Here is a 15,450-nt window from a genome sequence, read left to right as displayed (position 1 = left end):
ATGAGAATTGAGATAACTCACGCAAGTGCTTAGCCAACAATAGAAAGTGCTCAGTAAATGTTAGTAACGCTGCTCAAACTTCAGGGAGCTCTTATAGTCTGAAGATTCATTTCTTCAACTTTGAGGCATTATCCTCTTCCTTTGGTTATGTTCTGTTTGCTCTTCCTCTCCGAAATGAAAATTATTGGTTATTGAATTTCCCACACTGATCCTCTGTTTTATCTTTTTTTTCTCATATTTTCTGTCTCTCTTTTTGATGTTCTGGGAAATTCCCTCAACTTTATAGCTCAGTCTTTCTGCCGCTTGAATTAGAGCAATCATTTTTAATTTCTCAGAGCTCTTTCCTACTGGCTGATTTTTTCCTTTTTCATACTGTTCTTTCATATATGATATGTCTTTTCTTACCCAGTTTTTATTGTAAACACTTAAAAAGATAGAGCAGGTCGGGCAGAATGGCTGACACCTGTAATTCCAGTACTTTGGGAGGCCGAGGCAGGCTAATCGCTTGAGCCCAGGAGTTCGAGACTAGCCTAGGCAACATGGCAAAACTCCATTTATACCTCTGCCACCCCCCAAAAAATATGTATATATAAAATTAGCTGGGCATTGTAGTGTGCACCTATGGTCCGAGGTATTTGGGAGGCTGAGGTGGGAGGATTGTTTGAGCCCAGGAGGTGGAGGTTGCAGTGAGCCAAGATTGCACCTCTGCAATCCAGCCTGGGTGACAGACCAGGACCTTGCCAGTCAATCAATCAATCAGTCATACAGGCTGAAAGAACCATACTGAGAACACCTGTATTTAATTCCACCTATATTCAACACTTTTACAAACTTTGTCACATTTGCTTTTTACACACACACACACACACACACACACACACACACACACATACACGCCCCAGTACACAAACATATTTTTCTGGACCATTTGAATGTAAGCTACAAATGTCATGACTCTTTGCTCCTAAATGCTAAGGCATGTGACTCTCAGGAATAAAGACATTGTCCTACATAATGACAGTACCATTATCACATCTATGAAAATTGACAAAATTCCTTACCAATTGTGTCCATATTCAAATTTTCCTTTGTTGGCCAGGCACTGTGGCTCACGCCTGTAATCCCAGCACTTTGGGAGGCCAAGGCAGGTGGATCACGAAGTCAGGAGATCGAGACCATCCTGGCTAACATGGTGAAACCCCGTCTCTACTAAAAATACAAAAAATTAGCCGGGCATGGTGGCGGGCACCTGTAGTCCCAGCTACTCGGGAGGCTGAGGCAGGAGAATGGCATGAACCCAGGAGGCGGAGCTTGCAGTGAGCCGAGATCGTGCCACTGTACTGCAGCCTGGGCGACAGAGCAAGACTCTGTCTCAAAAAAAAAAAAAAATTTCCTTCTGTCTCAAATATGTGCAAAATCTACCAAAATGTACAATGTCCATACCTTTTCACTCAGCGATTCAATCACTGTTTATCCTGCATACACACTCCCAGATATACAAAATGGTGTATACAAAAGGCTATTTGCTGCAGCATTGCTTGTAGTAGAAGATAGGAAACAACCTAAATGTCCTTTAATACAGTATTGGGTCAAACATTGACATCGAGCTATGGAATATTATACAGTTGTTTAGAATTAAGGTGTTTAGAACTGAAGTAACATGTACTGGTAGAGATATGCATTAACTGGAAAAGATACTCAGAGTACTGCATGTAGTATATCAATATTTGTGTTTGTAATAGAAATGGACATTTGTAGACTGATAAATCTGGGGGATAAAAGAGAAACTGGTAAAAGTAATTGTAAAGAAGTGAATTGGGTGGCGGTGTGGGAGGGCAGTTTATTTCTCATCAAATACTTTCATAGATTTTAAATTTTTAATTTTTACTTAGAAAGCCCATGACTGCATTGATTTTTTTTTTACTAAGTATATGTTACATAATTTTAAAAAAATAGTGCTTAAAGTAGATGGATATTCAATCCCATAGAACAATGATTCTCAATGAAGGATGATTTTGCTCCCCACAGGCCATATCTAGAGACATATTTGGTTGCCACAACTAGTGGTGGGGGTGGCACTACTGGCATCTTAGTGGGTAGAAGCCAGGGATGCTGTTAAACATCCCACAGTACGTAGGTCAGCCCCACACAAGAAAAAATTATCTGGCCCAAAATGTCAGTAGGACTGAAGCTGAGACACCCGGAAATACAGTGATTCTTAAGGATGCAAAGGTTTGAGAAGAGCTAAGCAAGACTAAAGGAATAAACAGAAAGGTGCATATGCCTAACCATTCAAATCATTGTGCATTTAAGATAAGGCCAGGCACAGTGGCTCACGCCTGTAATCCCATTTTGGGAGGCCGAGGTGGGTGGATCGCTTGAGCTCAGGAGTTTGAGACCAGCCTGGGCAACGTGGTGAAACCCTGTCTCTACCAACAACAAAAATATATAAAAATTAGCCAGGTCTGGTGGCACTTGCCTGTGGTCCCAGCTACTTGGAGGGGCTGAGGATGCAATGAGCCGAGATCATGCCACTGCACTCCAGCCTGGATGACAGAGTGAGACCCTGTCTCTAACAACAAAAAAAAAAGGTAATTCAAATTTCTAGCCATGAAAGAGATGGTTGGACAAGTCCAATATGCTCCTGTTTATTGAGTTTATTCAAATTGGGACATTATAAAGTTCCCACAACCTTAGTTTATGGTGATAATTTTAACTGTTGTAAAGGTAGTAGAGTCATTGTAAGAGTGAGGTTAGACTAATGTCCATGACTTGTAGGACTTTCATCTATTGGTATACTTGTATATGTATGCATAGCACATATACAGTAGGCATTGCAGCATTGTTTGTAAAGGAAAATATTGGAAACAACATAAATATGTTACTGGTAGAGTAATGTATGATATATCCACACAATGGAATACCATGCTGCCATTAAACAAGATAGCTCAAATAATCCCCAAAAGTAAAAAAGCAGTTAGAAAACGTGGTAGGTCATCACATATACATATGGTATATAAAAAATATATATACATACATGCTCCCTTTTGCATGTATCTCTGAAAGATACACAAGATATTGATAACTGGTTGTTTCTGGAGGAATGCAGTGAGGAAATTTTTACTGCATGCCCTGTTGCTTTTTATTTCCGTGTGCATACTTCCTATTGAAATATCACATATACGTAAACACAGCTCTGCCCAACTCAGTGAGTAAACTAAATGCACTGTGTAATTCCACCACACCTCATAAAACAAGAATGAAATATTTATAATAGACATGTAAAGGCATATGGGAACACAGAAAAGTTGAAGATTAAATGTTGAGAGGAAGAGTAACTTCAGGCTGTATTTCAAGAGGCATTGATAATTTGAGTCATTGCTATCAAACAGACTCTTAAGGTTTTTTGTGTTTTTTTACTTTTTTCTTATTTTTAGAGATGGGGGTCTCTCTACGTTGCTTAGGCTAGTCTTGAACTCCTGGGCTCAAGCTATCCTCCTGCCTCAGCCTCCTAAGTAGCTGGGACTACAGGCATGTGACACCAAGTCCAGCTTTTTTTTTTTCTTTTTTTTTTTTTAGAGGACAGGGTCTGGCTTTGTCACCCAGGCTGGAGTACGGTGGTGTGAACATAGCTAACTGCAACCTTGAACTCCTAAACTCAAGCGATCCTCCCGCCTCAGCCTCCCAAGTAGCCTGGCTTGCACCACCACAGGTGTGCACTACCAAGCCTAATTTTTCTTTTCGTTTTGTTTTGTTTTGAGATGGAGTCTCACACTGTTCCCTGGGCTGGAGTGCACTGGTGCAATCTCGGCTCACTGCAACCTCTGCCTCCCAGGTTCAAGCGATTCTCCTCCCTCAGCTTCCCAAGTAGTTGGGATTATAGGCGCCTGCCACCATGCCCAGCTAATTATTTTTATTTTTAGTAGAGACGGGGTTTCGCTATGTTGGCCACCAAGCCTAATTTTTAAATTTTTTGTAGACGGGGGCTTGCCATGTTGCCCAGGCTGGTCTTGAACTACTGGCCTCAAGCAGTCCTCCACCTTGGCCTCCTAAAGTGTTGGGATTACAGGCATTAGCCACCGTGCATGGCCAAACATACTTTTCTTAATACTTGCTCCTCTAAAAGTCCCTCTTAGAACAGCCTAGTGGGCTGGCATGCTTACTTGGCTGGCCTACTTGATGGAAGATGAGATGGAGTAGAAGTCAGGAGCCTAGTGTATATTCCTGGCTTTGCCAGTTACTTGTAGTGTGGCCTCTGGATTTACTGTCGATTTATAAATTGACAGTGTAGACTGCAAAACATACATTTTTTAAAAAAACAGGTAATTCATATCAAGGAAAAGATTTTACACACGCACACACAATTCAACCTTCCCAGTAAAATAAATGTAAATAAGATATTTTATCTATGGAAACAACATCCCACGTCATTGAAATTCTGTTAAAATTGGTATATACATTCACATTGGGTAGTATTTTAACGATTCTGCAAAATATGGCATGTTTATGTAATAGAGCCATAGACATATTCTTATCCTTTAACTCAGTTAACTACATTTCCCAGGAAATGATTTCACAGATACAAATATATACATGCACAAAGATATACTACTATGTTCCAAGTATATACACAGAGATATACAAATGCAAAAATAATTTTATTTGGAAGTATTATGAGTACTTTATTAAATCAGTATTTAATAGTTAAACTGGCTTTTAAATTCTAAGAAAAAGAACTTAAGAATTTAAGGAATTAAATCAGTTGAACCTCTCAGGTGTATGATTCTAATCTTGTTATCAAATATGGCCTTGGCAGCTTTGCTGCCAGCTCTTCTCTAGTAGGTAAAGATGGCAGTCAATCAGAAGGTCTGATAGATTTTCAGCCTAGACAAGGCTCTGGTACAACAAACTGGGGCCCCAGCAATTTGGAGACAATCAGGGACACAGTCCTTTTTCCCTCCCTTCTCACACAAACTATGTCACGTATAAACTATGAATATCCTTGTGTGACTTAGAAAAGTGTTTTATTTTAGACATATACCACATCTACACCCACATCTGAGTATAAAAGTATAAGGGTAAGGAGAAAGGATATGAAAACGACAAACACAGAACCTAGAACAGGGAGGGAGTGAGCCTAGAGATCATTCTAGTACAACCTCAATTTTACAGATGAAAAACCTGATGCTCAGAAGGAAATATATGTAGAGAAAACGCAATTTATAGAGGACAGGGAAAAAGTAAGAGGCCGGGCACAGTGGCTCAACGCCTGTAATCCCAGCACTTTGGGAGGCCGAGGGCAGATCATTTGAGGTCAGAAGTTCAAGACCAGCCTGGCCAACACGGTGAAACTCTGTCTCTACTAAAAATACAAAAATTAGCTGGGCATGGTGGCTCAGGGCTGTAATCCCAGCTACTTGGGAGGCTGAGGAAGGAGAATTACTTGAACTCGGGAGGCAGAGGTTGCAGTGAGCTGCATTCCAACCTAGGCAGCAGAGACTTTGTCTCAAAACAAACAAACAATAGGAAAATCAGCATCACATTTTCTTTCTGGTTTTTATACAAAAAAAAATCTTGAAAGATAATTGGTTTAGATGGTATTGATGCTTTCTTCAGAGCTCATCTTTAAGTATCAGCTGTGAACTGTCAATAAAAAAATTAAAAATTAGCCAATCTAGATGAAAGACAAATTGCTTTCATATCATTTCAGAAAGGATTTTAACTGAACTAGTTCATTTTATCTGTAGCAAATTATGTACACAGATATAATCTCTCAGAAGTCAACAAGTTTTATCTATATACAGGCTTCTAAGATGAGATGGTTTGCAACTTTTATAGCTCCCTCATTTTAAGGGAACAGTAGTGCTGTTGGTATGCTGCTGGCCACAGCTATTTTGTGTCCAGAGGCTACCAGTTACTTTACTTCTCTGACAGATTTTACGGATGGAAATTGATCAAAGGACAAGATAATGCCTGTCCAACTTGGGATTCTGCCCCAAGCATCCATCAAATCAGATTTTTAAAAGTAAATTTCAACTTACATCCTGTTTTTGTTATATAATACCTTGTTTACTAGCATACATTATAAACATCTCAAACTTTTACTTTGAATGATTGTTTCCAGCAATCTATTTATACTCTACTTCATTAAAAACAAGACTATATTAAGCAGTTTGTCATTATTTTTTCTTGCTGTATTTCAATACCTTGGTAACCTTACAGCAAATCCGAACAGATGGGCATCTCACTTTACACAAGATATATTTTAATAATGATGTGTAAATTGTATTTTATACACTGATTTCTATCTTCTATTTTTATTTATAGAATGTTTATGCTAACTTCTAAGATATCTTCAAATAATATTTGATGCCAAAATTTTGGCTTTTAGGCTGTATCTAGTTTGATTTCCCTCTTACCTGCCTTCCCAAACAGTTAATAGAGTTAATAGGATTTTATTTAAAACAAAGTAAAACCTATACTAAGAACATTTCCTATTATGAAAAATCAGTAAGAACTTAAACTACAAGGAAAAAACCAAACAACCCCATTAAAAAGAGACGTGAACAGACACTTTTCAAAGAAGACATACGTGTAGCCAATAAGCATATGAATAAAAGTAAAAGCCCAATACCACTGATCATTAGAGAAATGTAAATCAAAACCACAATGAGGTACCATCTTACACCAGTCAGAATGGCTGTTATTAAAGTCAAAAAATAACAGATGCCAGCAAGGTAGTGGAGAAAAGGGAACACTTATAAACCGTTGGTGGAAGTATAAATTAGTCCAACCACGGTGGAAAGCAGTGTGGCAATTCCTCAAAGAGCTAAAAACAGAACTACCATTTGACCCAGCAATTCCATTAGTAGGTATATACTCAGAGGAATATCAATCATTCTACCATAAAGACACACACATGCAAACATTCACTGCAGCACTATTCACAATAGCAAAGACATGGAATCAACCTAAATGTCCATCAGTGACAGATTGGATAAAGAAAATGTGGTATATACACACCACAGAATACTATGCAGTCATAAAAAAAAACAAGATCATGTATTTTGCCAGGACATGGATGGAGCTGGAAGCCATTGTCCTTAGCAAACTAACACAGGCACAGAAAACCAAATACTGTATGTTCTTACTTAACAAGTGGGAGTAAATGATGAGAACACATGGACACAAAGAAGGGAACAACAGATACTGGGGCCTACTTGAAGGTGGAGGTTGGGAGAATAGCAGAAAAATTAACTATTGGATACGAGGCCTAGTACCTGGGTGTTGAAATAATCTGTACAAGAAACCCCCAAGACACTAGTTTACCTATGTAACAAATCTCCACATGTACCCCTGAATCTAAAAGTTAAAAAAGAAAGAAAAATCATATTGAAAAAATAAAATTACCAGGATAACCTTAAAGAAATGTTTTAAAGGTGTCAGATGTAAAATCTTAGAAGCAAAGTGTGGAAGGAATGATAAGTATTTAAGAATGAGGTTTATTGTAAGTATTTAAGAATCATATCATCACACATTAACATATCACAACTAAGCATTTATTATACTGTTTAAGAAGGGAAGCAATTGCAGTAGTATTTCAGAAGCTATATCTTTCTTTAAATGCAATATATGCTCATAAACTCTAAACAGTATTTTAAAATATACAATCTCTCCAAAAGAAAATATTCAACTAAAGATAGATAACTTTTAGTATAAGCAAAATGTCACAAGATTTTAAAATTAAAGTCATCAGATTTTTCACAGCACATTGTACAGAAAATTTGCAAGCTTCCTGTACAGAGCAGTATAATCTTTACTCTTGAGCAAGTCGTTCAATAACACGCCGGTAATCTTCCACTAGTTCCTGAAAACTCTCTTCCAGCTGTTCATGTTGCATGCTTATTTCTATTTGGTTCATCTGGTTTGTCAGTTCTTCTGGTCTGAGACATTTTCTCATCTTAGCAAGATCTCTCTGCTTTTTCTAAGTGACAAACAATTATTTGTTAGACGAAGAAAGCAAATATATTTCCTTATAGTCTTACAATTTTAAGTCTCCAATGTTAAAAATAAGAATAGTATGAATACGCCCAAACTTGTCCCACAATGTTTTTTTTTTTGTTTTGTTTTGTTTTGTTTTTAAGGAACCTTAAACATAATGTTAACCATGAATTGCAAACCCTCTAAAAAGAGTTAACAAGAAGACCTGGTATTTGTGTCCAATGATGGTAAATATAGACATGTGACTAGCAGCCCCCTCCAAAACTTTAAAGAACTCTGGGCAGTATAGACACTCAAATATTTGCTTAATAAATAGAAGACATTAGCTGAAGAAAGACAACTGAGATTAAGTACTATTATTCTTCATTTTACTATTCAGTCATTAATTACATTTTAAATTCCACCCAGTGAAGTACTTACGGGCCACACGCTAATTTTAACATAAACTGTTAGAAATGTTTCAGAAAGACAAATGGAAAACTGCTATACTTTAAAAATATATTAACTAGCATTTGAGTCTTTATTAAGTTCCAGACATACATTATCATACTAAACCCTCCTGGTTTGACTTAGGATACCGCTATGCTGAGGAGTTTGCAACAGGTAGCTGATAACAACTTTTATGCAGGACACTGTGTCAGAGATGTTTAGGATGGGACTGGAGGACTGGGCAGCTACTGCAGTAGTTCAAGCCAGAGTTGATGAAAGCGTAGATCAAGTCAGCAGCAGCAGAGATGGAGAGGACAGGGCAGATTTAGGGGAGAAAATACTGGGTGATATGAGGAAGGAAGAATGAAGAATAACTCCAAGATTCCTGGTTGGGTGGCATTATTGCAAATATGAAGCTTTCATGTTTCGGATATACTGTTCTAGAACTCCTGGGCCCAAGTTATCCACCCACCTTGGCCTCCCAAACTGCTGGGATTACAGCCATGAGCCACCACACCCGGCCCAGTTCTGGCCTTTTAGACTGGTGAACTGGCTGGACAGGTAAAGGTACTTAATAATAATATAAAAAAGAATTACCATTCTTTAAGAGTAGAAAATACTTGCACTTATGAACTACAGAGGTTCCCATTATTTGGCATTAGCTGTGTGACTACTATTTGTACTCAGAATTTCTATCTTTCATTTGTTATATTTTATATAAAAGTCACATTAATATCTAAAATATATAATTCAATAAATTATTTTACTTTAGTAAAATCTTAATACTCTTTAATGTTGCCATCTATACTGCTCTCTGTGCCCAAATTTCATCATTAAGACATTTTCTAGCTAACAAATATTACTTAAATATCAAAACCTTTGGAAAGTACCATTTTTACCCATTTTCTGATGTTTCTGAATTGATAAGATCAAATAATAAAATGCTACTTTGGATAACTTTTGAGGAGACCATTATAATTTATTACAAACCTGCTATATGTAGATGATGGTCTGTAAAATAGAAAAACTATTAAACTGCAATGAAATGACACTATGAGGAACTATTCATACATCTGTGTATGAATTCAAGATAAAATGATTTAGTCATAGGCAAATAATAATTTTATATTCAGAATGTGAACAGAATTACAATGACAAATTAGGAAATACAGTTGCACTGCAAAGTAAAAAGATGCTATGAAGGAAAAGTTGGGATTCAGCAAGTAGTGTCAGCCAATGAACCATCAGCATTCAAGACTGGCTCTATAAAGCAGAATCCATGGCAAATAAAACTTAAATTTTCTTTAAATTTACAAAGGAAAACCAAAACTACGTGTACCTGATACAGTTAGTTAATTTACTTTCTCAAATTGTAATGCAGAATCAACTTGGTCATTTATGTTCCCAGCTATTGTGATGTATAACCCTATAGGTATAGTATATATAAATGTAGCAACATTTCATCATTGAGCAACTGTACTCAATAATTACATGTTGAATAAATTAAATATTCTGCCAATCATCCCACTACTCAGCTGCAACTAGATGACAAATTTTCTTCTTTTTTGAGATGGAATTTTGCTCTTGTCACCCAGGCTGGAGTACAATGGCGCAATCTTGGCTCACTGCAACTTCTGCCTCCCAGGTTCAAGCAATTCTCCTGCCTCAGCCTCCGGAGTAGCTGGGATTACAGGCACCTCCCACCATGCCTGGCTAATTTGTGTATTTTTAGTAGACACAGGGTTTCACCATGTTGGCCAGGCTGGTCTCGAACTCCTGACCTCAGATGATCTGCCCGCCTCAGCCTCCCAAATTGCTGGATTATAGACGTGAACCACCGCACCTGGCCTTTTTTTTTTTTTTTTTTTTTTTATTTATTTATTTTTTTGAGATGGAGTCTTGCTCCATCGCCCAGCCTGGATTGCAGTGGTATGATCTCAGCTCACTGCAACCTCTCCTTCCCAAGTTCAAGTGATGCCCTTGCCTCAGCCTCCCAAGTAGCTGGGATTACAGGTACCCGCCACCACACCCAACTAATTTTTGTATTTTTAGTAGAGGCGAGGTTTTGCCATGTTGGCCAGGCTGGTCTTGAACTCCTGAGCTCTGGTGACCTGCCCACCTCGGCCTCCCAAAGTGCTGGGATTACAGGCATGAGCCACCACGCCTTGCCTAGATAGCAAATTTTCATTCACATAAGGTGGCATAAACAATATCCATCCTGACAATGTCCAAATGATAAGGCCAATTTGATCTAGGAGGGAAAATATGGAAGATGACAACGAAGTGGGAAAAAAGGGCAAGAAGAATGTTTAAAAATATAATAGTACTGGCCGGGCGCAGTGGCTCACGCCTGTAATCCCAGCACTTTGGGAGGCCGAGGTGGGCGGATCACGAGGTCAGGAGATCGAGACCATCCTGGCTAACATGGTGAAACCCCATCTCTACTAAAAATACAAAAAAATTAGCCGGGCGTGGTGGCGGGCGCCTGTAGTCCCAGCTACTCCGGAGGCTGAGGCAGGAGAATGGCGGGAACCTGGGAGGCGGAGCTTGCAGTGAGCCGAGATCGTGCCACTGCACTCCAGGCTGGGTAACAGAGCGAGACTCCGTCTCAAAAAAAAAAAAAAAAAAAAAAAAAATATAATAGTACTAACATGGTTTTGGCTATGGTAAAGTACAAAGATTATATTAATAAATAGCAATAAAGGCTATTTTTAGGAAGAAGAAAGCAAAAGCAAAGAGAATATATATGTATAACTTTGCTTTTATCTGGGAAGAGAGAAAAAAGAGAATATATATATAACAACTGAGAAGACAAGAAACTTGGGAAAAACAAGATAATTTGTTAGGGAAGAGACTAGGCATTCAGATTTTTTAAAGATGCATACAAATGAAAGAAAAGCTAACCATGGTAGACTATCCTTGGGATAAGTTTGTTTGTTTGTCTGTTCTGAGACACAGTTTCATTCTGTCGCCCAGGCTGAAGTGCAGTGGCAGAATCTCAGCTCACTGCAACCTCCACCTCTTGGGTTCAAGTGATTCTCGTGCCTCAGCCTCTCAAACAGCTGGGATTACAGGCACGTGTTATCATGCCCAGCTAATTTTTGTATTTTTAGTAGAGATGGGGTTTCGCCATGTTGGCCAGGGTGGTCTTGAACTCCTGACCTCAAATGATCCACCTACCTCAGCCTCCCACAGTGCTGGGATTACAGGCGTGAGCCACTGCACCCGGGTTTTTTTTTTTTTTCTTTTCTTTTCTTTTCAGATGGAGTTTTGCTCTTGTCACCCAGGCTGGAGTGCAATGGTGCAATCTTGGCTCACAGCAACCTCCACCTCCTGGATTCAAGCGATTCTCCTGCTTCAGCCTCCCAAGTCACTGGGATTACAGGTGCCCACCACCAAGCCTAGCTAATGTTTGTATTTTTAGTAGAGACAGGGTTTCACCACGTTGGCCAGGCTGGTCTTGAACTTCTGACCTGAGGTGATCCACCCGCCTTGGCCTCCCTGAGTGCTGGGATTACAGGTGTGGGCCACCATGCCTGGCCATGAGTGAGAATTTTTATAAATTACTGGAAGAATATTTCTACTTTTTTAAAAGTTAATTTTACAAAATGACTTGGACTCTCTCATATACTGATATTTGGTAGCTTTTCTTCTGTTTTAAACAGTGAAAAGAATACAGTGTTTAAGATTCTTGAAAGTCCTACCTTATATGGGCTAATTAGTCTTCTTTTAATATCCAGTCTATAGCTTCTGTATTGTTCGGCATCACTCATGTCAGTTACCAGTAGTCGAAGAATTTCATAAACCCTTCTAGCGTGTTGCTAGAATGAAACAAAAGAAAATGAGAACATTTTCAAAGTAAAAATAATGACACTTTCCCAAAAGAACACAGGATATATTTAATATCTGTCATGAGCAAGGAATTGTGCTAGAAACCAGAGGAAAGGCAATAAAAGTAGTTGCCCTCAAGCAGTCTAGTGGGTAACACAAATGATTATGGTATGGATAATTTCATGTGGCACGATCATAGTTCACTGCAGCCTCAACCTCCTAGACTCAAGCCATCCTCCCACCTCAGCCTCCTGAGCAGCTGGGACCATAGACATATGCACCACACCCGGCTATTTTTTTTTTTTTTTGTAGAAATGGGGTCTCACTTTGTTGCCGAGGCTGGTCTTCAACTCCCAGCTTCAAGCAATCCTCCTGCCTCAACCTCCCAAAGTATTAGAATTACTGGCGTAAGCCACTTCCCCAGCCTTCATGACAGATTTTAAATAGGAATGTAAGCAATATGCACAAATTTTGAGTTTTAAATAAGTCACTCTTTCAGCTACAAAGAAATGGTAGCAAAAAGAAGTGCAGAGAGACCAATCAAGAAGCTGAGTTATTACATCAGATAAAAAAACAATGAGGGCATGAACTGGAACAGCACAAGTAAGAAGACCAAGGGGACAAGGACTCTAGAAACATACGAGACGAAAAACTGACTTAGAGGAGGATGTGAAAATGTGAGTTTTCACAGCCTAGGAGAGATTTAGGAGGCAGCAGAAAATAGAAAATCTGAAGAAAATTCTAGTCTAAGGGCAAGGATTTAAGCAATGTCAGTATATAGGTAAGAGTTAAAACCATAAGGCTGGTTAAGGTCATCTGAGGAAAGCATATACAGTGATAAAAGGAGAAAGGTCAGAAAGCTGCTAGTACAGTGATAGTTAAAAAAGCAGACAGGGCTGGACATGGTGGCTCATGCCTGTAGTTCCAGCATTTTGGGAGGCCAAGGTGGGCAGATCGCTTGAGCCTAGCAGTTTGAGAACAGCCTGTAGGAACCCCGTCTCTACAAAAATTAGCCAGGTGTGGTGGCGTACCCCTACAGTCCCAGCTACTTGGGAGGCTGAGGTGGGAGAGTCATTTGAGCCCAGGAGGTTGAGGCTGCAGTGAGCCGTGATTACACCACTGTACTCCACCTCAGGTGACAGAGCAAGAGACCCTGTCTCAAAAAAAAAAAAGGAAAAGGAAAAAAAAAGACAAATGGTATCAAGGAAATATCAGAAGAATCAGGAAGTTTTTGGTAACACTGAAGCCAAAGGAGAACCACAGTTTTTCTGTTGATGTTGCTTCACTTATGTATTTATTTGGGCAGGGAGTTGGGGTATGGATAGGTTGGGAAGGTAATATTTTCTGACTTCCTGGAAGGGAACCTCAGTTGAACCTGAAAAAATGAGTACTATCTGGCCAGGCATTTAGGAAAAGGGAGTATTTCAGGTAAAGAGAACAGAATATGTAAAGGAATACAGAAGGAAGAAGGATGTGGCAGAGTTGGGAAATGGCTAGAAGATGGGTAAAGCCAGAGCATGTGGCAAAGTAGCCAGAGCATGTGGCAAAGTACTAACAGGCTGAAGCTAGCAAGGTAGGCAGGGTCCAGATTATCATGGGCTCTTTGTGCTCTAGGTAGGGAGTATGAATTCCTTTTTTAAGAAAGCACCATTAAAAAAAAATATATATATATATATATTCATATGCCTGTTCTTTTAAAAGCTGAGCTATTAAACAAATTTCTTTTCTTTTTTTTTTTTTTTTTTAAGACGCAGTCTCTCTCTGTTGCCCAGGCCGGAGTGTAGTGGCATGATCTCGGCTCACTGCAACCTCCGCCTCCCAGGTTTAAGCGATTCTTCTGCCTCAGCCTCCTGAGTAGCTGGGATTACAGGCACGCGCCACCACGCCCAGCTAATTTTTGTATTTGTAGTAGAGACATGGTTTCACCATATTGGACAGGCTGGTCTCGAACTCCTGACCTTGTGATCCACCCACCTCGGCCTCCCAAAGTGCTGGGATTACAGGCGTGAGCTACCTCGCCCGGCCTACACAAATTTCTTTTTTTTTTTGAGATGGAGTCTTGCTCGGTCACCCAGGCTGGAGTGCAGTGGCACCATCTCAGCTCACTGCAACCTCCGCCTCCCCAGGTTCAAGCAATTCTCCTGCCTCAGCCTACCAAGTAGCTGGGACTACAGGCGTATGCCACCATGACCAGCTTTTTTGTATTTTGAGTAGAGGTGGGGTTTCACCACGTTAGCCAGGATGGTGTCGATGTCCTGACCTCATGATCTGTCCGCCTCGGCCTCCCAAAGTGCTGGGATTACAGGCGTGAGCCACCACTCCCAGCCCATCCCACATACTTTCATAATCCAAATCCTACTCATTCTTCAAGGTTTACATCAAATGCCATCCTTTCTATGAAATAACCACTGATTTCCTTGCTTACATAAATGTAATAAACTTTCTTCTCTGAACTTCCATATTTATTTTTTCTGTACCTATCTTAAGACATTTACCACTTTAAAATTTAAATAAATATATAAAAGTATATAAAATGAAATACGTGTTTTACTTCAACCATTCTTCCCACCAATAATGTCTCCAGGGGTACAACTACTTTAAAGAGTAAAAATAAGATCCTATTATCCATCTTTCCTCTGCTTGTTATGCTTAATATAGCAATAACACCTATTATCTTCCCATTTTATTAATGAGGAAACTGAGGCACGAGGTAAATTAAATTGCCATAAATCACAGAGCAAGTGTTGGAGCTAGATTTGAACTCAGGCAATTTGGCTTCAAAGCTGTACTGTTAACCATTGCTGGTTCCCACACATGTATTCTTAAGGTCTTTATAATATTTTAGTTAAGGTATACACTTCAAAAATTTGTTTGTAATTTAAATCTGTTTTCCTCCTACAGAATAAAAATACCTTATTTATTTTGAACTTCTGTTGTGCCTCTATCGCCATATCTTCATTGAATCCTTGCATTAATTTTTCCCGGGAAAAACAGGGCAAATCTTGACAAAGCTTCACAAGCACAAAGTCTCGTAATTTCACATAGCTTTTGGATGGATCTTCCGCTAAATAAATAAAGCAGAATAATATCAACATTTCCCTGATACTCAATATAATTTCTTCATCATTTGCAATCTCAACATATATGCTAGGCTAGGAAGGCAAATTAAAAAAAATTACACATACAAAA

The 15,450-nt window shown here is 39.1% G+C and overlaps 2 protein-coding genes across 3 annotated transcripts in view; one reads left to right on the top strand and one right to left on the bottom strand.

Moving 5' to 3' along the window:
• Positions 1–15,450, top strand: part of SLC25A12 (solute carrier family 25 member 12) — a 221,486-nt gene that overhangs the window by 8,680 nt on the left and 197,356 nt on the right. The gene's annotated exons all lie outside the window — the stretch shown is intronic.
• HAT1 (histone acetyltransferase 1) overlaps positions 7,544–15,450 on the bottom strand; it is a 69,650-nt gene continuing 61,743 nt past the window's right edge. For both annotated transcript variants that reach the window (XM_004032786.4, XM_019022429.3), the window contains exons 9-11: positions 15,174–15,325; positions 12,135–12,251; positions 7,544–7,984 (exon numbers count right to left, since the gene is read on the bottom strand). In XM_004032786.4, the coding sequence (XP_004032834.2) occupies positions 7,817–7,984; positions 12,135–12,251; positions 15,174–15,325 (437 nt within the window). In that variant the 3' untranslated portion in view covers positions 7,544–7,816. The remainder of the gene's footprint in view (positions 7,985–12,134; positions 12,252–15,173; positions 15,326–15,450) is intronic.

Source organism: Gorilla gorilla, chromosome 11 (genome assembly GCF_029281585.2).
Source record: "Gorilla gorilla gorilla isolate KB3781 chromosome 11, NHGRI_mGorGor1-v2.1_pri, whole genome shotgun sequence".
Taxonomy (NCBI): Eukaryota; Metazoa; Chordata; class Mammalia; order Primates; family Hominidae; genus Gorilla; species Gorilla gorilla.
Note: the sequence above shows the minus strand (reverse complement) of the source record. Positions and strands in the feature narration are given on the sequence as shown.